At 39.3% G+C, this 23,755-nt stretch overlaps 1 protein-coding gene across 7 annotated transcripts in view; it reads right to left on the bottom strand.

Moving 5' to 3' along the window:
* The window catches only part of NBEA (neurobeachin), a 752,331-nt gene that overhangs the window by 455,459 nt on the left and 273,117 nt on the right, over nucleotides 1-23,755 (bottom strand). For all 7 annotated transcript variants that reach the window (XM_077159019.1, XM_077159015.1, XM_077159017.1 and 4 more), the window contains exons 29-30: nucleotides 19,354-19,449; nucleotides 6,771-7,209 (exon numbers count right to left, since the gene is read on the bottom strand). In XM_077159019.1, the coding sequence (XP_077015134.1) occupies nucleotides 6,771-7,209; nucleotides 19,354-19,449 (535 nt within the window). The remainder of the gene's footprint in view (nucleotides 1-6,770; nucleotides 7,210-19,353; nucleotides 19,450-23,755) is intronic.

Genomic DNA, 23,755 nt, shown 5'->3' with positions numbered 1-23,755 from the left:
GTTATTTCTAAGTTCTGAGATGCTGTCCTATATGTGTATAATGTGACATTTTCCTGGAACTTTGGGTACCTGTGTGACATCCAAGACTGCAGCTCTGAAAGTCAGCATTACCACATACTGCAACTTTTAAAGAAGCTGAAAAAGAGATCAGGCTTCAATGAGAGGTAAGGACGAAGCCATTTGGTTGGGAGTAAGGTAAATCAGAACACAGAGTAAAGGATGGTATTGTCTGTATTTTGAACTTCAGCTTTTGTCCGAGACCAAAAGAAGAAATGTTTATGTTGTCCAAAATTTAAATTTTCTGTAGCACACAATCTAACTTAGCCTACGTGTCTGACCAGTTCATTTAAACAACTTAAACACATGGAGACAAGAATTGGGAATGAGATCTCAAAATTCTGTACAGCTTAATGTAATACCCTGATATATTACAGAGAATGCTAGGCAGATAATTTAAAAGTACTGGCAAAACCCCTTGCGGGACTGGAGAAAAAATCTGAAACTATTAAACTTAACTACCTGGGAAATCCCTGATACTCTCTCAAACATTAGGAACTCCCAAGTTAATAGGCCAAGCCCTTGATCTGGAGGCTTGCTCTCCTTTTTTTTTTGGCATGGGCAGGCACCAGGAATCGAAACCAGGTCTCCGGCATAGCAGGTGAGAACTCTGCCACTGAGCCACCATTGCCCACCCAAGGCTTGCTCTTATGAAACTTATTTTTGTAAGGGAGAAGCTAAGCTTACCCACAATTATGCCTAAGAGTTACCTCTAGAGAACCTCTTTGGTTGCTCAGTGGTGGCCTCTCTCTCTAAGCCCAATGCTGCAGGCAAAATCATTACCCCTCACTTACCACCACCCCCGCCGCCCCACCCCTACCCCCGCCTGTGGGGGACTGTGGTGTATACATATGATGGAATCATGTGCGGCTGCAGAAAGGAATGAAGTCATGCGGCATGCAACGAGGCGGGGAACCATGAGGGCACCGCGTTGAGCTAAATAAGCTAGAAACAAAAAGACCAATATTTTACAGTCTTGTTGAGAAAATATTTGTAAGAAAATTGGGGACTAGATCGTAAGTTCATGCAACAGTAACATTTACTCCTGTTATTTCTAAGTTCTGAGATGCTGTCCTATATGTGTATAATGTGACATTTTCCTGGAACTTTGGGTACCCGTGTGACATCTAGAGGTAAAAGTCTCTCTCACAACGTGGGGCGTGACTCCCAGGGATGGGCCTGGCCCTGGCAACTGTGGGATCAACAACTGCCTTCCTGACCAAAAGTGGGAAAAGAAATAGAACAAAATAAGGTATCAGTGACTGAGAGAGTTCAAATAGAGGTGAGAGGCTATTCTGGAGGTTACTTTCATGCAAGCTTCAGCTGCATATTGCTAACTGCCATGGTATCCCATTCCCCAATCAACAGCATCACTGTAAACCCTAAAGAATACCTCGGACTGTATCTGAAATTCTGTAAAAGTTTTACTAACTAAGTTTATTTTAAAGGAACTTAAATGCGCCAGATGGTTCCTAGGCCTAGAAACCCAGAGGTGCCAGTCTCTCCAAAAGCATCAACCAGCTGCCCCCCTTCCCCATAAAGTCAACACCTCTTTTCTATATGTAGAAGTTAGAATTGGCTACTGCCCCTATATCCCTAAAGACTGCAAGAAGGATCGAAGGAGGAGGAAGCGCTGTAACAGAGAAGATAGGATTTAACAAATGAGTATGACTACGCAATCATTATATTGATATATCTTTTTAGTCTTTGGAGTCTTAGAGCAGCTAGAAGGAAATACCTGAAATTACAGAACTGCAACCCACAACATACTTTGAAATTTATCGCTCTTTTGTTTATTACATTTTACAATAAAAAGTGTTTAAAAAAACACTAATTATGGAAAGCTTAGTATTAACAGCCAGTTCTCCTAAATTTCCAGACTATTACTCTTTCCCTAACATGACTTGCATATGTGAGACATTTATCTTGAAAGAAAGGATTGAAACTTTGGAGAAAAACAATCTGTTACTTATTTTGGGGTAACATAATTTACTGCAGCCCATCAGAAATCAAAAGATTATTGCTCTGATGTTTTCATCTTTTATGCTTTTCCATTTTGCAAAGTATTTCAGAGTATCAACAGAAAAAAAAAAGATGTGAAGAGATAACTGAGCATCTCGTTAGCTCAGCCTGTCAGAGATGGACTGTTTCTTCAGCTAGCCGAATGGGCTCTGTTCACACTCGGAGAGGCAGAGACCAGGACGCTGGGATCCCAGGACACAGTCTGGCTCGGCCAAAACCACATCTTTTGGCCACTGGCCTTCGACGCTACACTCAGAAGGACGCTGAGAGTAACAGAGGCAGGTGGCCAGTGGCCAGGTAGCTTGGAACTACCTGCAGTTTGGCAGGTTTTAAATCAATATGGCTTACATGTACTTGCTCATCTTATAAGTGGAATAACCAGAGTACTTTTTGAAGAACTTAGCAATCTCCAAGAATCAAAAATGAGGTGCTGAACAGTAATTATAATTATTCACATTTTTACTTAATTCCACATTTAAAGAAATCAATGTAGGAGGATTCCATCCTCTCTATTTAACATTTCTTTATTACTTACACTGAATTTTCATTCTTAATAATAAATCAATGGACAAATATGAAAACACATAGCCTAAACAACATATAAACTTTAGATTTAATAAGAAGAAGACTATGTAAAGTGCTTTCTTACGAAAGAGTAAATTTTATTTCAGGGATCTTCTTTTTCAGAGAACTTGAGAAACACTTAGAAGCAAAATATTAAAAGTCTGAGAGGAAAAAAGCATCCTAGTTTGCCTGAATATACAAATTTAGTAATTTCAATTTAAACAGGTTTGCAAAATCAAAAGGTAGGAAGCATAAATTATGTAAGATTGACATTTCCTAGCCAATGAAACAATGCAATTATAAGCCTTTTGTTGTGATACCCAGGCTTAAAACAACTTGAAAATATAGGAACAGTTAAAATGTATGGAGAAGCATATTTTCCTCCTGCTTTTTCTGCCTTAAGTCCAAATTCAGAGGGATCTCAGAAAACTTAAGGAAATTAAGAATAAGCTAAATCACACCAAAATACCAAAAGATTACAAAAATATGGGTATATAAAAGGTTAAAATTTTAGTTTAAAACATAGGGTAAAAGCTTAGTCCTAGGTAGTTTAAAAGAAAAGTATCACCTCAATCTAAAAATGAGAATACTAAGCTTTTCTGTTAGAAATAAAACTATGATAAATATTTTTCTTTGTCTCACAGTAACAGAACACTGTTAAACATTTTGTTTCACATGGTATTTCCTTTCTCCATGTAGAGTTTCCTTACAGTACTAGAAAGGGATCTCTAGCATTTTCAGTGCTTTAGACATCATAAATGCACATGCGGTCACTTGGTAATCAAAGACATACACGTAAATCTAAACAGATGATTGGGGCAAATGAAAGAAAGATTTTTTCCTAGATATGCCAATAAGGATATCTATATAATATTTCATAACACAATCTGATCAAAGACTTAAAGCTAAAAGGAAAAAGAAAGGGTTTACTTTAAGTCTAAACATTTCTAAAATTTGATGTTATAATTTACTTAGTGACAACAGTGTCATAATCTTCAAAACACTAAAATTCATGAATGCTCCTTTCTGGTTGGGAAAACATCAGTTGTTTTTTAGGAAATTACTTCCAAAGTTACAATCTAGGATAAATACCAAGAATTCATTGTTAGCAATTCTGTGATAGAACCAACAAACTAATAGTTAACAAAAGTAAAACCTCAGGTGACTTCTGCTGGGTTTGTACAATATTAGGAAATATGGTCTAGTTACTAAGAAAGGAGCAACAGAGTTCAAATCTACTTTTCAACTAGAAAGACAAAACGACACCTTCATTTCGGGCCAAGGAGGACCACCGTAATTGCGTGTTTGAAAACGGCAGTGTGCAGGACTCTGCCTCCAAAGCCTGTCTTGGTGCGTCTTATTTTCAAGGAATTTTATCTGATTTTAAAGACTCATCATAATTGGGATTTCAGATTACAGTGCTTCAGAAATATGTTAGTATAACTCATAACGTAAGTACAGCTACTGTAAAGACAGAGAAGGCAAATGGTAGTAACGTACAGGAAATATAGTTGAAAAACGCATTTGTCTGGAAGCACTTGTGGGGATGATGCCTCAAAACTGCTCAAGGCTTCCGAGTGTGGAGTCAGCAATGCGATGTGTCATCCTCCATCTACTGAGCGGCTGACGGACCAGCAAACCCGTCTGCCTGGCTGGCAGCTCATTTTGCTGGCAGGTGGCAAACAATTAGACACACCAATTTGTGCCTCCTGATGACATTAAAGCATGAAACTAAGTTGTATGCAGGGCCTAGTGATTTGTGTGAAAGCATTTCAAAAATAATACTCTTTGCCGTGGCAACTCATTTCAGACTGCCACCTTCCATTATGGCTTTGAGCAGTGAAGGTGACAGAGCCGAGCGGGCACAGGCAAGGCCGCTTCTGTTCAATCCGTCACCGGCGCCCCCCGAGACCTCCGTCCCCTCCTCTCATCAATATCACCTCATCATTTACATTTGATAGAGCTGGAGCTGCTGCATATATTAACTGCACTGGAGGCTCTTTCCTAAAAAGAATGGGAACATGCTTTGTGCTCTTCCATTTCACTCCCACTTACGCAATTCAAAATAATGATTCTGTTCCCACTGCACTTTGCACAAATGCTATCTGGAACAAATGAAGAAGAAAAAGTTCTGTTTTTCTTTTTAAGGAGAATTTGCAAAAGTATAATAAATTCTGAGTACCTAAGAATATTGGCACTCAAGTGATTGCCTTAAGTTTTAATGAAAAAAAATCATTTGAATAATCTGTATTAAAACAAAAATATTTACTTAGTACTTATTTCAAAAGCTTCTCAAATCACAATAATTCTCTATTACTTTGTATTCTCATAAAATTTAAACATATAATTTAAAATAAAATGGAAAACAGAACTTTACTGACCCTGAATTCAATTATATTACATATATTCGTACCTGTGTATGTTTAGATAGATGCAATTACACATACTTACATGTATGTGGACATACACGCTCATAAACACACACACACACACATCCTGGGAAAATATATCAAATAGGTGAGATGGAAAATATCAATGCAAATGGCAGAAGGAACAGTTAAGGAATTACATGAATGAACATCAGAATATAATATCAACACAAACTATTAAAGAGAAAAATACCCCCCAAAAAAGAAAAAAAAAGTATTCTCTACATTTGTATAAGGGCTTTTTACATATATTTTTAAAAACTAATTCATTTTACTTTATCTGACCATTATCCACCAGCGTCTTATCTCTTTCTAGTAGTCTGTAAACTCACAGTAGACAAAATCAGTGTTATTCATCCTTATAACTCACATAATAACTAGCACCATTTGTATTTTCACAATAGATTTCTAACAAATAGCTGTATGGCACTGATTAAAATGTTCACAAGCCAACATTGTATCTGTGTAAGAAAAAAAACTGAAATAGCATACCTGAAAATGGATTTACTGCCAAAGTTCCACTCCTAAATGATAAAACTTATAGTTTCCACTTTGAACAAAGTAGCTTCGCTGTTGCAGAGAAAGCTATACTGAGGATATTTTGATTATTTATCTATTCTGACATTCTAATTTAAGAAAGATTTGATTATCCAACTTGATCTTATCTCTCTAAAACACACTTGGCTTGCCAATTACCACATGCACACACATATACACACATTTTTAAAATATAAAATAGTGCTCCTTGATATCAATAACAATGATTTGATTCTGATAATTAACCAATACATTCTTTAGTTTATATGTTAACATGCAATTATAATTTGGAATATGCATCAATCCCAGTGTCCAAAATTAAATACTACTGTCAGTAATTAGAAATTAGCTAAAATATTTTTATAATGCTATACATTTTTAAATAGCAGGAAATACATTATACGAACAGATTCTTAGATTCTAAAACATATTATTTTATTATGCTTTTGTGAGTTATCATTTTCATTGCATATATTTTGGAATGGACAAAAGAGTTAGTTGCTCCTTAGCTAAGAAATCCTTTTACAATGCAACATTTTAACATAGAATATAAGATGAGTTACAAGCAGTGCAGACACCTAAAATGCTTCCCAGAAACATTTTCTTTCAAATATATACTTCAAATTAATTCTGTACCAATGGAAAATTGGTGGTAACGGGTGATGCTGAAGTCTGCATAACATAATGGATGTAATTAGGAACACCATGTCTTTATACTGAGATAGGAAAGTCAAAAAGAAAGATGATCAAAAACAATTTCTTACGTTTTCTATCTACTTGCATTTAAATCTCAAATTTGGGTTTTATCACTTAAAGTAAGCACCTTCATCTCTGACAATTATTCTAGTTTTCTACCTTACACCACTACTCCAGAGCCAGAATGGACCTGGGAGACACGTGGCTTATTCTCTCCCTCACTGGATGCGTGGAAGAGAGGAAGCCTGAAACCAGAGAATAGCCCTTCCAATGTCCGGGATCCCCGGGGGGCGGACTGGACACACACGTGCCACTGCCACGCCCGTGGACAGGCCCTGGTGACGTCCCCCGGCCCACAGCTGGGAGGCCCCACTTGAGCCAGTATGGAGTTTCCCAGACACCCTCCCTCTGGCAGCAGCCCTCAAGTGCCCCAGCATACTGCGCTCTGCGCACGACAGCACCTACCTGTCGAAGGAATGGAACTGCATGGGGAGGATGGCCTGCGCTTCTCTCTTCAAGGCCGGGTCTGGGTACGGAATGGGCTCAGGGCCGCACTCTGCAAGTTCAATGGGGGCAGCCACGAGGCTCTTCAGAATTTCCTTGACGTTGATGCCTTTGGTTTGTGAGATGCTTGCTATGGAAGGTGCAGGCTTCACCACCTCGCTGGGCGGCTCGGCTAAGCTCTCCTGTGATTTTTTCACTTCGGAGGACAAAGTGGACAAGAGCTCACTCATGGCGTCTGGGCCTGTGCTGGGCTCCAGCCCCGCCCCGTTCAGGATGGTAGCCACTTGCTCCTCTCCAATTCCCGAATCTGTGTGGGGAATCGAACTTTCTAGTTGAATATCTTCACCAGGGGTTGGCGTTTCTTTTTCCTTTACAGCGTCTGGAAATGCAGCAGGTACTTCTGTAATGAAAACAACTAGTTAAAAAAAATGCTTTACAAATGAAAACTCCATGTTATTAACCAAACATTCTTATCATAAAAGTAAAGAAAATAAACTCTGCACAAAACAAAAAATCTGCTACGTGGATGTGCATAATCACACAATTCAGTTAAAGCATATCATCCATATCGGCCTGTCAACATTTTGAATAGGAAGCCTCAACATAACCCTGCTTCTTTTATAAATCATCTGGCATATCAAAACCAAGGTCTTAAAAAGAATTAGGGAATAAATGCCACAATGATTTTTATAGCAGCTTCTAAGTAAATACATTTACCCTTTCATCATTTCATTGTTAGCTACCAAAATATCACGAAAGAGAAATTCTTATACTTCCATAATATTTTCTTTAAAAGTAAAAAATCAATTTTATACCTTCCCTGGCACTTTAATAAAATTATAAAATTTAATTAGGTACGCTTAATTGCAATCTTTAAACTAGCTGAATAGATCAATTATTGATCTATTAATCAATTAACCAAATAACTTAATTATACATAATATGCAAAATTCTGAATAGTTACAAAATGCAAAAGCAAGTCAAATGATTAGTTCAAAAGAACAAATGCTTTAATAATAGAATAATGCTTCTTGAGAACTTAAAACAACTCTCAGTGGCATGTAAGAACAATTATTTTGAAACATTCATGCTCATTCTTGTGAATAAATATCAAGTTCAATATGCAAAAAATTAAATCAGGAATATTTACCTGACTTAAGAGAGTCATGTTGAAGACGAAAATAAGACACTTAATATTAATACACCATGTGTAAATCAGTAGTAGGAGCTCCACAAAGTACATAATAAATTGTTAGCTATTTGTATTACTTTAATTTATACTTAAGTTTTCTCCTTTGTAAAGCAAGATCTCTTCCAAATTTTATGACCTGTAAGTTCTACAAACTGCCAAACTTTATGTTTGTTTGTGTTGAAAGGTGATTAGAACAAGGTATCAGTAGACTCCCAACAAGTGAATATATGACCTTGATTTTACCAAGACATCGCACCAACTCTTTTGGGGAATCTCCAGGGAAAAATTCTGCGAAATGGTGTTTTGATGATGCCACTGGTAGGTGAAATCATAACTGGCTGAGAATCAGTACTTCTTACCAAACGAGAAGGGGATTCTCTAATAAGAGGGCTCAGCTCTAGAGCCCCTGCAGGTAATTTCGAGAATATACAGACTGACGCTGGGACATTCAAATTAGTGAGGATATGACATTAATTTTTCCAGATTAATTTCAGAATAACTGTGAAGTTATCAAAATAAAGGCAAATCCCCCCCCCCCATAATTTTTGGTTCTCCTTTACTTTTCATTGAAATTGTATTAAATCTTTACATTAATTTAGGTTAAAACAGCATCTTGGTATTATTCAACCTTCCCAATATCCAATGTGAATTTAAACTGATTAAGAAACATAAATCTCTCAATTTAATGTTATATTACACGTTTCCTCATATTGGATAAACAGATTCTATTCTGCTTGCTGATTTAGTCAAGGGTGTCAGGTATGAAAGAGGAGGCTGTCAGTATGTGGGACGTGATAATAATGAACAAACATGAAGAATAAGGTAGATTTATTCTCTGTTGTTCCCAAGATAAAAAATTAAAATAAATGCATAAAAGTTTTGAGAAGACAGATAATCTCGGTGATACTGGTGGCAAAACACTAGAGGATGAAAAAGGTAAGAGGGAAAGACACGGGTCTGGCATTTTAATGAAAGGGTGTGAGAGAGGAGGTTGTGTAAATGAGAAACACAGCCGGAGGAAAGGAAAGGAGGGGAGTGAGTCAAGGTGAATCTGAAGAATATAGTTTAAGGAAAATAAATAGAACTGTGATATGCCACTAACTGAGAAGAGAAGCACAAGATGATCAGTTTATTTCAGGGAAATACTGAAATGGATTTTCAATTAATCGTGTCTGCAGTATCTCTGACTCACTCAATTAGAATTTTGCTGCTTTACAGATTTCGTTTAGACTCTTGACTTTATTCTTGTATTTGATGTCTAAACATCTTCATTGATCTTGTATTTTTACATCAAACGCTACATGAAATACTTAAACTTTTTAAGTTATTTAGGCTGAAATATAAGAATTGCATTAGCAAATAAAATACTTAAGAAGAATAAAAGTCTTCGATTTGGCATGCAAAAGCTTCCACCTCTGAACGTTTCTGCCACCAATTAAACAGTGTTCTCGTTTTCTGTTCAATTAATAGACTCTCAAAGGGTATTAAAATCTAACATATTAACTAGGTACTTGGAATCCCTATATAAATGTTGACTTCTTAATTATAAAACACGATGAAAAATTTATTAAACTAACACAAGAATAATATCAAATGACCCATGTCAAAATATTTACAGAGCACATACAAAAATCTTAATTTAATTTTTACTTTAACTAACAAAAGAATGACTTCAGAAAGGAAGCAGAAATTTTGACACTTCAATAATTTTATTCAAGTAAAAACATTTTGTAAAACACATCATGTGATCCTGATACACAGAAGTAAAAATAAACACCAAAGGAACATTATGTAATAATAACTGCAAAGAAAAAACAGGCCATTAGTCAAAAAACTTACCTTAACTTCCCATTGTGCATCAAATCTTTTAAAGAACATGTGCTCAGGTGGTACCACATAGTTCAGCACAGACACTTTATCTGCTGCCAGAGTGTTTCTCTGTAACACTAAAGTACCTTTAAGATTTAACCCAAGTCACTCCAATAAGCAGCTCACTGGGAACATGGTCTAAGGAAAAGCGCCTGCATTGGACTCTAGCTTTTCAGGCACTCCGGCAGCATCTGCAGCTGTGTATCGAGCAGCCCCGGCCCAGCCTGTGTGGCCTGAGCCTTGTCAGAGACAGGCCGCTGGATGCCACATCACTTTTTCTTACTGTTTTCCACAGAGTTTAATGAGTTCATATGCATTTTGAGAAAAATATCAAGGTAAGTTCAGCAAATGACATGATGTCTACACTATATGGTGACCTCATTTATCACATTCTCTCTGGCAAAAATCTTGCTTTACAGTGATTTATCAAGTGTTTTGATATGTCTCACCTACTAAATTATTCAAACTGCTGTTTTCCAAAATTATCTAATACGGAATAACATGAAAGGAACATAAATGTCTTCCTAGCATAGCAGTAAAAAATTATAGGAAGATCAAGCATGTGCTATTCAAATAGGTAATATTAAGCAAATGAAACCACTATATAAAGTAAAACTATGCCAGAATGCTTTAGGCTGCTCAGCTGTATCCATCACCCCCCCCAAAAAAGGCTATTTGTAACAGATTCATATATTCATTATATTAATCCTGTGCTGATTTGAAAGGATGTATGTCACCTGGAAAAGCCATGTTTTAATCTAAATCCCATTATGTAAAGACAGAATAATCCCTGTTCAATACTGTATGTTTGAAACTGTAATCAAATCATCTCCCTGGAGATGTGATTTAATCAAGAGTGGTTGTTAAGCTGGATTAGGTGACAACATGTCTCCACCCATTTGGGTGGGTCTTGATAAGTTTCTGGAGTCCTGTAAAAGAGGAAACATTCTGGAGAATGAGAGATTCGGAGAGAGCAGAGAATGCTGCAGCACCATGAAGCAGAGAGTCCGCCAGCCAGAGACCTTTGGAGATGAAGATGAAACAGGAAGCCAGGAGAGAAAGCTGGCAGATGACGCTGTGCTCGCCATGTACCTTCTCACTTGAGAGAGAAACCCTGAACTTCATTGGCCTTCTTGAGCCAAGGTATCTTTCCCTGGATGCCTTAGGTAGGACATTTCTATAGTCTTGTTTTAACTGCGATATTTTCTCGGCCTTAGAATTGTAAATTGAAACATTAAATTCCCCTTTTTAAAAGTCATTCTGTTTCTGGTATATTGCATTCCGGCAGCTAGCAAAGTGGAACAAATCCCAAACATGCTAAATTAAGTTACATAGAAATTAATCTTAACTACAAAGAGGAAAAAGCCAAGCATAAAATACTTAAAATCATTACTAAAGGGGTGCATGGGAAGTTAAGTAGAATTCTCGCCTGCCATGCGGGAACCCAGGTTCAATTCAATAAATGGTGCTGCAATAATGGAATATTCATGTGGAAAAGGATGAAATATGACCCCCACCACACAGCATACAAAAGAAATCATTATTTTAAAGTTTATTTTACATAACAAAGGATTGTAATGCCTTGAGTAATTACTTGTGATATTAAGCCAAGGAAGTCCTTCCCACAGATGATTCGGCGATGAGGTATCTAGGTATGGGGCTCTTCTAAGTTTATCCTAAATGGAGCACACTGAGCTTCCTGGATGTACATATTAAGGATTTTCATGAAATTGGGAAAGTTCCCAAGCCAATATTTCTTCTAATATTCTTCTGCCCCTTTCTCTTCTCTCCTCTGGAACCCCACTTTGTGTATATCTATATACTTAATATCTCACAGATCCTCTGAGGGTTTGTTCATTTTTCTTCATTCTCTGTGTTCTTTCCCTCCAACTGGATAATTGCAATTGACCTATCTTCAACTATGCAGATTCTTTCTTTAGCTAGTTCAAATCTGTTGAGCGCTTCTAGTGAACTTTTCGTGTTTCTGTAATTTTCAAATCCAGGATTTCTATTCCATACATCTTTTAAAATTTCCATCTCGTAATTGATATGCTCTACTTTCTGAGAAATTACTCTCCTACTTTTCTTTAATTCTTCAGTTATTTAATTTGAGCACATTTATTCTTTACTTATCTGAGCATATTTATAATAGCTGATTTAAAGTCTTTGTCTACTAACTCCAGCAACTGGGTTTGGAAGGGCAGTTTCAACTGAACAGTTTTATTCCTTTGTCTTGACCACACTTTCCCATTTCTTTGCATGTATCATAAGCTTTTGTTAAAAATGGGCATTTTAAACAACATAATGTGGCAATCGCAGAAGTCATGCTCTCCCCAGGGTTCCAGGTCACTGTGCTGTGCTGTGCTGTGTGTGTGACCTTCTTGAACTTTGTGTGCAGTCTGTATTCCCTGTCCTGGGCAGTCTGTCAAGTCTCTGCCCAGCCTAGCAGTCTGCTCCCAGCTGGACAGAGAGGAGGGAAGTCATTTAGAGCCCATGCGCTGTGTGTGTGAGTTGAGGCATGTTTTCAATGTGCCTCAGTTTATAGCTGTGACTTAGACCTCATAGGCAGGAATAGAAAATTAATAAATGCTCCTCAGCTTAGCTTAAAAACCCAGATTCTTAATACAGTTCAGACGCCCTACCTGATTTGTCTCCTGCCTACCTCACGAGCCTCATGGAATGTTTCTCTTTCTCTGGATTTTTGTGTCACAAACCCACATCTGTTCCCAAACTGCAGAAAGCAACCTGTCCCTGAGCACGTGCACCCTTCTTCCCCATTGCCACTGGCCCCAAACTAACTCAACCCATTCTTCGTTCTCAGCCTAAATGACGCCTCCATGGAAGTCTTTCCCCAAACCTCGAACTAAATTACGTTTCTTCTTTTATACTTGTATATTTTACTTCTTACACTAAATGTGGTTTCTAAAAGCCCATCTCCCTCCCCATGATGCAGCTTCATGGAGAGAGGGGCACTGAGCTCCCAAACAGATCCCCAACACCTTGGTCATGGCAGGAAGCCATCATTTAGTCAATAGGTATTTAATGAAGGAATTACAAAATAAATCAAAAGAAAGGACAAGTTAGGACATGAATGAAAGAAAGTGGGGAAGGGAGGCTTTTGTTGGTACTTTTACTAACACTGAAAACAGAAATTTATAATATTTCACAGGATCAAAGATTTTCTTTTAACAATTGCTAGGAATAAGTGAACATGACTTTCCACCTTTAAAATCACTGAAATGTATAATATATTCAATACTGTATCCAATCAAAATTCTTAAAAGGTCATAGGAATGGCAATGTTTTAGTTTAATGTTTAATTTAAAAATACATTAAGGGGGCACAAGGGGAGTCAGTGGTAGAATTCTCACCTACCATGTGGCTGACCCAGGTTCAATTCCTGGCCCCTGCACTACTCCCCCTGCCTAAAAAATAATTCAACAAATGTGCTGCAATAATGGGACAGCCACATGGAAAAGGAATGAAATGCGACCCCCACCATACAGCATACAAAAAAAAACTGAGATGCATGCACAAAAATGTTTTGCAATTTAACCATTAAAAATGACTCTAACAGCGAGAGGAGAAAAAAAATTTGAAATATTAAAATACTTAAGGTTTAATTACATGAACGAAGTATTTATTCAATAAATATTGCTAAGTTTAGTACTCAATAAAAACTGAGTGGTAAAATTACCTGCATTAACTTATTGTGCATATCCATTCTTTTCTTAAGATAAAATTCTAGAAGTAAAATTACTAGATGAATGGGGTGGACATATTTATGCTATAGAAATGGCAAATACCTACATTTTCCCTTCAGAATTACTCCTGATTTGACTAACAAATTATGACCCATTGCTGTTTCAATATTCATTTATTCGATTATTAGCACAGCTGAATATTTTTTTCTTATTTACACTATTTATTTCCATTCTTCTTTTGTTAACTTTTATGTTCAGTATTTTCTACACTTCTGTATTACTGAGACTTATTCTTTTAACTGATCTGTAGCAAATGAGGTAAGGATATAAATTAATTTTTTTCCAAATGGTTACAGCCCCTCTAGTAAAGCCAATACCACTTTCCAAAGTCCCATCTGATGAGAAGCTATGCCTACAGCACATGAAATTCTCATGAATTACAGCCTATTAAGATACTTTTTCTGCCATTTGTCTGTCTATTCTACCAGTACAACTAACTTATTTTGTTGACTGTCTTAATTCCTCTCCCTGTTAATAAATTAAGGGAAATATTTATTTATAAGTTCACCTAAATGTGCACTTTCTATTTATTAAGCCTAAACTGAAATAACTGATGTGAAGCCCCTATATTATCCCTGACCAGTGATGTAAGCGTCTATGCCTGCTCCGCACACTCATCAGAGTAATTGGCTGGATGCAGGCCATCCTCAGCACTCACCTTCCTCACCCACCTGGCAAATATTTACAGCTGTCACTACACCAAAGGCCTAGGTGGGGATGCTAGGACTGAGGACACAGGGTGGCTGGGGCAGGAACTGCCCTTGCGGAATGGACACTGATTAAACACAGAGAGGGTATACTGACATGCTCAGCGGTGAAGGCGCAGGCAGGGAACACACAGGGCACTGTGCCAGGCAGGGTGGCAGCGGGCAGGATGCTGTCTGGCCTCAGGACTTCCCTCTGTCCGGGAAGCTCACTCCTGAAGGAGGCGCAGGAGCCCAGCAGCAAAGCAGAGCAAAGAGCACCCTGAAAACCAGGCGCTGTGGACAGAGCCCCAGGCAGAAGGGTGCCTGCGACCTGGAAGCCAGGCTGACTGTGGCTCAGCACCCACCAGGAGTAGCCACCAGACAAGCCCAGGTGGCCAGGTGTCCGGCCACCTGGGACCCTGGTGGAATTCCACCCTAAACCCTATGAGAAAGTTTTCAGTTAAGCAGGGACATAATCTGACTTGTAGTTTTGAATAATCGCTATTGCAGTGACATTGTAAAAAGTGGAATAAAGGGGCGCATGAGAAGGGAAGAGAAGGCTGTTTGAGAAAGCTGTCGGGGTCCAGCTAAGTGAGGCCTGCCAGCTCTGCCCACACAGTGAGGACGCTGTGGGGGGTCCCCTGGGGCAGGACACGTGCCCTGGAGGGGCCTCGGTGGCAGCACAGGCTACCATGAGCTAGACACAGGTCACTGGACACCAACGCGGTGCCTGACACCCCGGGAGTGTGTGCATGGGTTGGAACCTAGGGACTACTAAGATTAAAAGGGAGAGAGACAAAAGAGCCTGTATTTAAAAAGGAAAAAAAAGCTTACTCATGAACTAAGAGAGCAGGGTATATGGGGAGGGAAGAGAGCCTCGACCAGAGCTTCCCCAATTAAAAAAGTCAATTTTTATTCCCTCCAATCCGTCCTGGACCTATACCTTTGAAAAAATACAATAAAAACAAATTACCAAAACCATTAAATGTTTAAGAAGTAGACTAAAAATGTCTATATGTTTTTATTATTTCACTAGACATAAAACTAAATTTCAATAAATAAAATCAGAACAAACATAGGAAAAAAGAAAATAACAGCAAGAACTTCCCAATTGTTCACTCCAAGTGTGTATACAGGTAATTAATATAAACAGTCACTATTATACCTGTAATTTTTCTTCACTATGCAATTATAACTAACAAAGTTTTACATAAAGAGCAGTTCTCCTAAACAGATGCCTATTAAAGAGACTCTGAACAAAGACCGAGTATATAACTGTTTGAAAATATTATAAATATACATATTTAAAATTTATAATGTGACAATTAGCTTTTTGCTTGCTATCTAAGTTGAACTGATAAAAATGGGGAATAATGTAAATCTAACAAGTTTTATTTTTTTTAACATGGGCAGGCACCAGGAATTGAACCCAGGTCTCTGACATGGCAGGTGAGAACTCTGCCTGCTGAGCCACCGTGGCCCGCCCTCTAACTGGTTTTTGTTTTATTTTAATGACACCCACATTGAAGAAAGATGTGTCACAGAGGAAGGCTGACTGCTGGAATGACTTCACAATATTCATCTCAAACTTTTATCCAGAGTAAAGGGGATTAACAGCCATTCTCAACAATTCATAATTACGTTATAGTCATTTTTAATGAAAGAAATCAATTCCAGATACAGGAATTTCCTATGTATGCACTTTCTTTTAAAACAAAATATTCTATTAAATTCCTAAAGTGTGAGGTGACAACCTTGCAACATGTGGTCATCCCAGAGGTCAAGGCGTCTTGCTGCTGGGCAGCACTGCTGCTGGGCAGCACTGATCGCAGCACACACCACAGAAACTGCAACTTTCGTTTCTGCCCTTTGTTTCTGCCAGCTGCTGAAAAACACTTTGCAATCCTTCCCTATATGGATTAGAAATACTCCAGATATTTGATATAAAAAATGTCCAGTTCATTTTTAAAGAGTGGAATCAAACCAGTTTTTATTCAACAGAAACCCTAAAAGTTCACCTTGTAAGTCCAATGTCAGTAGAACCTTTCCCCTCAATAACCACTGTAAAAAAGAATGCAATCAAGTTCTTTACGGTGGGTTTCCATATTATCACATAATAAGAACAATCAGAAATTTACCACCTTAGCTTTAAGATAATCCAAAATTTTTACTACGCCAGTAAGATCACTGTTCGATTCACCTACAACATTTCATAGCAGGTTTTCTTGGTGAAGGACGGAGGGCACCATCCTTTGTTGTAGGCCCCTTAATCTGGAAACCACTCCTGAGCCTCCCCCAGGCACGCTGCTGAGCCATCAGAGCACGACCTCCATCCCACATCCCCGGACGATATCCCAGTCCATAGTTTATCCAGTCCAGAGCCCGTGTCTCTGTCAGCAACAAAGCACAACACAGGACTGTTCTTCTTTCTGCCACGCTGTACAAAGGGAGAACTAAAAAACAATCTGTGCACTCATCAAGTCGGAAGGGAAAATACTTGATTAACTTTATTTGTGGGACTTCCAAATCATTAGCCATGTACTGAATGCATCGAGCTATTGACTTCCGGTATTACTGACGTACTTTCTCTGTCTCAGATTCTCAAACAAACACCTTCGATCAAGACTGTTACTAATATGGCTCTACAACTATACATGGATTTTCAATCTTGGAAAACGGGAATTCTGCCTTATGAGAAGCCAGAGCTCACTGACAGTTACATACATAATACTGAACTCTTCATTATTTGAGAGGATCCAAGTTTCCATACTTTTCATTGTCCTACTGCCTAAAGAACTTCATTTTTTATTTCTTGTTGTGCAGGTCACCTGGAAATAGAATTTCTTACTTTGTCTTAGAAAGGGGTTCTTTGGCTTTAATTTGGCAGATATTTTTATTAGGTACAATGAGTTCTAGCTTGCTGTCATTTCCTCTGCACTGCACAGAGTCTGAAGAGAAATCTGTACACGGTCACGAGGCGGGTCCCCAGGAGTGAGGTGCTTTCCCCCCTGGCTGCTCGTACGATTTCTTTACAGCAATTTCATCCTGAAGAGCCCTGATGGTACCTCCTTTGTGTGCGTCCTGCCTGAGTTCTGTCGAGAGCACTGGCTCTGCGGGTTACAGTTGTCATCAGCTACGCCACTCCTGCGTTGAGAGTTCTCTCTGTTCCTCCTCCCTAGCCCTCCTTTCTGACCCCAATTACGAACCCCTTCGCCCCCTCACCAGCCTGCCCTGGGCCACTCTCCATCTTTCATCTCGGCGCAATGAGATCCCACACCTTAGTGTTTAAAAGGCACCCGCTCATGGAGTCTAGGGGCCAGCCCAGCCCACCGGATCCCCAGCTGGCTGTCATTCCCTCGCACATCAGTACCTTCCTCTGGGCTCACTCCCGTTTGGCAGATTTCAGCTCCTGGTGGGACAGGACAAAGCTCTGCCCCACCGTGGGCGGTCAGCTCCTGCAGGCCACTGCCGGGGCCTTGCTCAGGGCACCTCCTCGCAGCCCCAAGAAACCCTGCACACACCACCTCCCCTACTTCCTCTCAGCTTCCAGACAGAGGCAGCTCTCGTGTTTAACAGTTCATTCGTGAACTCAGGCCCAATGGATAACCACATTTTCTTAAAAGTAATCATGCCTTTTTAACACAACCTAGTCAGGGGAGTAAAACCCAGTATTCTCACAGTCCCCAGAATTACACAGGTATGTAAATGAGAAAATCACGGGAGCTATCACAGAGTTCTGCCAACCAGAATGTTTCATCTGCAGTGTCTAATCTCATGGTGTTTTCACCCAGAGGTGTTATCATTTCAAATATTGCATTGCCCAGCTCTTAAACTTCCAACTGGTTCTTGTTTCAGTGCCTTCCACTTCTTTCTTCATTATTTTCACCTTTCACTCCACGTTGAAAAGCCTCTTGAACAAACTAATAATAGCTATCCTCATCTGACAATTCCACCATATCTGGCATTTCTGAATTGGTTTCTTTCGGTTGATTTTCTCAATTATGCATCACCCTTCCCCGCTTCTTTGCATGTTTAGTAATTGTTTTAGTTTGTAACCTGCTGGAATACAATATACTAGAAGCAGAATGTCTTCTAAAAAGGATAATTGATTAAATTGCAAGTTTACAGTTCCAAGCCCATGAAAATGTCCAAACTAAAGCATCCAAGAAAAGCTACCTAGAATCAAGAGAGGCTGATGGATCCAAAACACCTCTGTCAGCTGGGAAGGCAGATGGTGATGTCTGCTGGGGTCTCTGGCTTCTTGTTTCAAACGTCTTCCCTGGGGGTCGTTTTCCTTCTGCATCTCTGTCTGAGCTCTGTTGGTTCTGTGGCTCTTTCCAAAGTAGTTCCTCTTAAAGGGCTCCAGTAAGCAACCCCACCCTGAATGGGTGGAGACAGCTCCCTGGAAACCATCTAGTCTAAAGGCACCGCCCAGAATTGAGTGGGTCACATCTCTGTGAAAACAATAAAAAAGGCCCCACCCGGCAATACTGAATGAGGATTAAAGGACATGGCTTTTCTCAGGGTACATAAAAGCTTCCAACTGGCACAGTAATGTTTCACAGGATACTTTGCAATGAATTTTATATTATATGGCAAAGAATCTTTTTTTATTGTGGTAGTACTTTCAAAGTGTTGGACTTCATTCTGACAGGAAGTTAAGTAACTTATATATCAGGGTGATGCTTTCAATAATTGTTTTTAAGCTTTTTCCAAGAAGGATTATGGCAGCATTCACTTTACAGCCAATTTGTTGCCACTGAAGACCCACAGGTGAGTTCTCGGGGGGCTCTAGTGAACACCCTCACGCTGTGGATGCTGAGATACACAGAATGTGGTGTCCTTAAGTTTGCAGATCACATTCAAAGAAATGTAAAAGTGATGGTTTGTTCTCAATAGGAAGGTAAAAATGCCACATACCCTATCCCCATGAAACCTGAGGTGTCTACCTATTATAAGCAATTCCATCACGAATATTAACAATTCACAAAGAGAGAAGACGAGACCAGGCAGGAGGCGAGGCCGGCGATTACCTTTGTAGAGTGAGTGGGGAAAGCTCTGCTCCGGAATCAACTTGGCAAGGAACCCATGGTGCAAGCTGGGGTGCGGGACAGACGGAATGACCACCACTGCGGAGAGAATCACAGAATGAGGTGTGGTCAGCATCTAGCAGTTTGCAGCTCCACCCAAGATCCGAAGCCACCCTACCTTACACACAAACAACTCTAGTGCGAGCAACTGCGAGTGTGTCTCTGAGGGAAGGAAACAGATCCGGTAATAAGAGAAAGGAAAAACTACACTCATAAGCAGAGTGACGGAGAACACACACAGAGATGCACAAGCATGTGAGAGTCCAAACTGGAAGGTTCGCTCATTTATATATCAGATATAAACTCAAAAAATGAAGAGAAAGGGTTGATTACCGTGATGAACTGTTTCTAAATGTTGAAGACATGAACTGGAATGGCAGGAAAATGGTCAATTTGAAGAATAAAGTTAAAAGCGAAAGTGAACTGCAGTGAAATGTTCTCATGTTGACGTGTGAGACGTAAACAAGGCATGCATCAGCAAAACACCACAGTAAAACACAATCCATATCACCACAACAGCAACAAAATGCTAAAGGAGATATGATAGGGAAAATATGATGAGATTTGACCACTGACTTCCATTCACTTTTCTTTTTTTTTTTTTTTTTTGGGTGCATGGTATAGGAATCAAACCTAGGTCTCCCGCATGGAAGGCGAGCATTCTACCACTGAACCACCCGTGCACCCTCCACTCACCTTGTAAAATATCCACTTTATTTGTATATCATATGCATTTATATAGGAAAATCAATTTCAACCATAAAATCAATGCTGTGGTCCATGAAATAAGCATTGCTATCATGGCAGCACTACAAACAACAGAGATGATATGGCAAGAAACACAGTTGGAGGGAGGTACCACAAAATTTTAAAATATTAAAGCAGTAAGAGAAAGAGTGTTTGTAGTTTTCAAACAAAGTAGGCAAAATCAATCTTGCAAGAACTCCTCCAATATTAGCATTTCTGCAAACTAGAAAGACAGCATAATCCACAACAGCCTGCTGCTTTCTGTAATATACCAATTCTCACAAGCTTTTGCTTTTAGTTGAAGCAACTTTGGTATTTGCTTTTTATAAATCTCTGGTAGGATACTTAAATACAGAAGTAACTTCACACAGCCAAAACTAAAAAAAAAAAAAAAAAAAAGGAAGAAGTGGGGAGAAGGAGGAAGGGGGGAAGAAAAAAGAAGGGCATCTTTGAGATCAGTAATAAAGATGCAGACTTCATGTTATGAAGCCTCATAAGTAATGCATCAAAAAATGGCACTTATTTGTATATTAATCAATGGAAAACATTAAACCAAAGCTGCACAGGTAAAATGAGAACACGGTAAATATGGAAATAATCATCATACATTTTTCTGGAATTTAAGAGTATTAAATTGGCATTTATATCCCAGCTACTTATAAATATTTGAGGTGATTATGAATAGGTCCAGTTATCTGGGTATAAAAGTTAAACTAAGGACCACTTCCTGGAAGATGTCGGCTTAGTAAGACGCGCGGATCTTAGTTTCTTCTCCAGGACACCTACTAGGGGAGTAGAAACGATACAGAAAGCGCCCAAATCCACAACAGAGATAAAAAAGACAGCGTACCCCATCCTGGAACGGCTGGCTGGCTGAGAGAAGCAGCTCGGGTGAGATCGCCGAGGCGCGCAGGCCTTACCGGGCGGGGTGGCAAGCGGCCGGAGTTACTCCCTTCCCCCTTCCCGGGCCGGCTGGGAGAATTGGAGAGGTGGTCCCCTGAAACCAAGGCGGCTGGCGCCCACACCACACGCAGCCCCCGGACCAACTGAGAGAATTTGATCGGAAACCCCCAGGTCGCGGAGAACGGTGACCCCGTGACTCCCGGGGAACGTGCACTCTCTCGGGCGGGCCGCTGCCGCTGGCGCCCTCCTGCCACGCTTGTTGCCCAGGGCCGACTAGGAAATTCGGACGGGCTCTTTCCCTGGCTGCGGCGACCAGCAACCCTCCCTGCGTTTGGACCCCGGGCCGGCTCAAGCCGCTTCGGCTAGCGAACCCCCAGGACGGCGAGAGTTTTCCAAAGTTTAAGGTCCCACAGCACCTTTTACTGGTGGGACCCGCAGACAAACGTGTGCCACGAGCGCCACCTATTGGACAGGATAAGAAAAACAGAACCCAGAGATTTCACAGAAAAATATTACAACCTTGCTGGGTCCAACACCAAGAAAAATCTGAATAAATGCCCAGACGCCAGCAGCAGAAGATAACTGTCCACGCTCAAAAGATTGAGAATATGGCTCAGTCAAAGGAACAAACCAATAGCTCAAATGAGACACAAGAGCTGAGACAACTAATGCTGAATATACGAACAGAAATGGAAAACCTCTTCAAAAATGAAATCGATAAATTGAGGGAGGACATGAAGAGGACATGGGCTGAACATAAAGAAGAAACAGAAAAACTGAAAAAACAAATCGCAGAACTTATGGAAGTGAAGGATAAAGTAGCAAACATAGAAAAAATAATGGATAGCTACAATGATAGATTTAAAGAGACAGAAGATAGAATTAGTGATTTGGAGGATGGAACATCTGAATTCCAAAAAGAAACAGAAACTATAGGGAAAAGAATGGAAAAATTTGAACAGGGTATCAGGGAACTCAAGGACAATATGAACCGCACAAATATACGTGTTGTGGGTGTCCCAGAAGGAGAAGAGAAGGGAAAAGGAGGAGAAAAACTAATGGAAGAAATTATCACTGAAAATTTCCCAACTCTTATGAAAGACCTAAAATTACAGATCCAAGAAGTGCAGCGCACCCCAAAGAGATTAGACCCAAATAGGCGTTCTCCAAGACACTTACTAGTTAGAATGTCAGAGGTCAAAGAGAAAGAGAAGATCTTGAAAGCAGCAAGAGAAAAACAATCCATTACATACAAGGGAAACCCAATAAGACTTTGTGTAGATTTCTCAGCAGAAACCATGGAAGCTAGAAGACAGTGGGATGATATATTTAAAATACTAAAAGAGAAAAACTGCCAACCAAGACTCCTATATCCAGCAAAATTATCCTTCAAAAATGAGGGAGAAATTAAAACATTCTCAGACAAAAAGTCACTGAAAGAATTTGTGACCAAGAGACCAGCTCTGCAAGAAATACTAAAGGGAGCACTAGAGTCAGATACAAAAAGACAGAAGAGAGAGATATGGAAAAGAGTGTAGAAAGAAGGAAAATCAGATATGATATATATAATACAAAAGGCAAAATGTTAGAGGAAAATATTATCCAAACAGTAATAACACTAAATGTCAATGGACTGAATTCCCCAATCAAAAGACATAGATTGGCAGAATGGATTAAAAAACAGGATCCTTCGATATGCTGTCTACAGGAAACACATCTTAGACCCAAAGATAAACATAGGTTGAAAGTGAAAGGTTGGGAAAAGATATTTCATGCAAATAACAACCAGAAAATAGCAGGAGTGGCTATACTAATATCCAACAAATTAGACTTCAAATGTAAAACAGTTAAAAGAGACAAAGAAGGACACTATCTACTAATGAAAGGAACAATTAAACAAGAAGACATAACAATCATAAATATTTACGCACTGAATCAGAATGCCCCAAAATACGTGAGGAATATACTGCAAACACTGAAAAGGAAAATAGACTCATATACCATAATAGTTGGAGACTTCAACTCACCACTCTCATCAAGGGACAGAACATCTAGACAGAGGATCAACAAAGAAATAGAGAATCTGAATATTACTATAAATGAACTAGACTTAATAGATATTTATAGGACATTACATCCCACAACAGCAGGATACACCTTTTTCTCAAGTGCTCATGGATCATTCTCAAAGATAGACCATATGCTGGGTCACAAAGCAAGTCTTAACAAATTTAAAAAGATTGAAATCTTACACAACACTTTCTCGGACCATAAAGGAATGATGTTGGAAATCAATAATAGGCAGAGTGCCAGAAAATTCACAAATACGTGGAGGCTCAACAACACACTCCTAAACAACGACTGGGTCAAAGAAGAAATTGCAAGAGAAATTAGCAAATACCTCGAGGCGAATGAAAATGAAAACACAACATATCAAAACTTATGGGACGCAGCAAAGGCAGTGCTAAGAGGGAAATTTATTGCTCTAAATGCCTATATCAGAAAAGAAGAAAAGGCAAAAATTCAGGAATTAACTATCCATTTGGAAAAACTGGAGAAAGAACAGCAAGCTAACCCCAAAGCAAGCAAAAGGAAAGAAATAACAAAGATTAGAGCACAAATAAATGAAATTGAAAACATGAAAACAATAGAGAAAATCAATAAGACCAGAAGTTGGTTCTATGAGAAAATCAAT

The sequence above is a fragment of the Tamandua tetradactyla genome, chromosome 4 (assembly GCF_023851605.1).
Source record: "Tamandua tetradactyla isolate mTamTet1 chromosome 4, mTamTet1.pri, whole genome shotgun sequence".
Lineage (NCBI taxonomy): Eukaryota > Metazoa > Chordata > Mammalia > Pilosa > Myrmecophagidae > Tamandua > Tamandua tetradactyla.
This window is presented reverse-complemented; position numbering and strand designations above follow the sequence as displayed.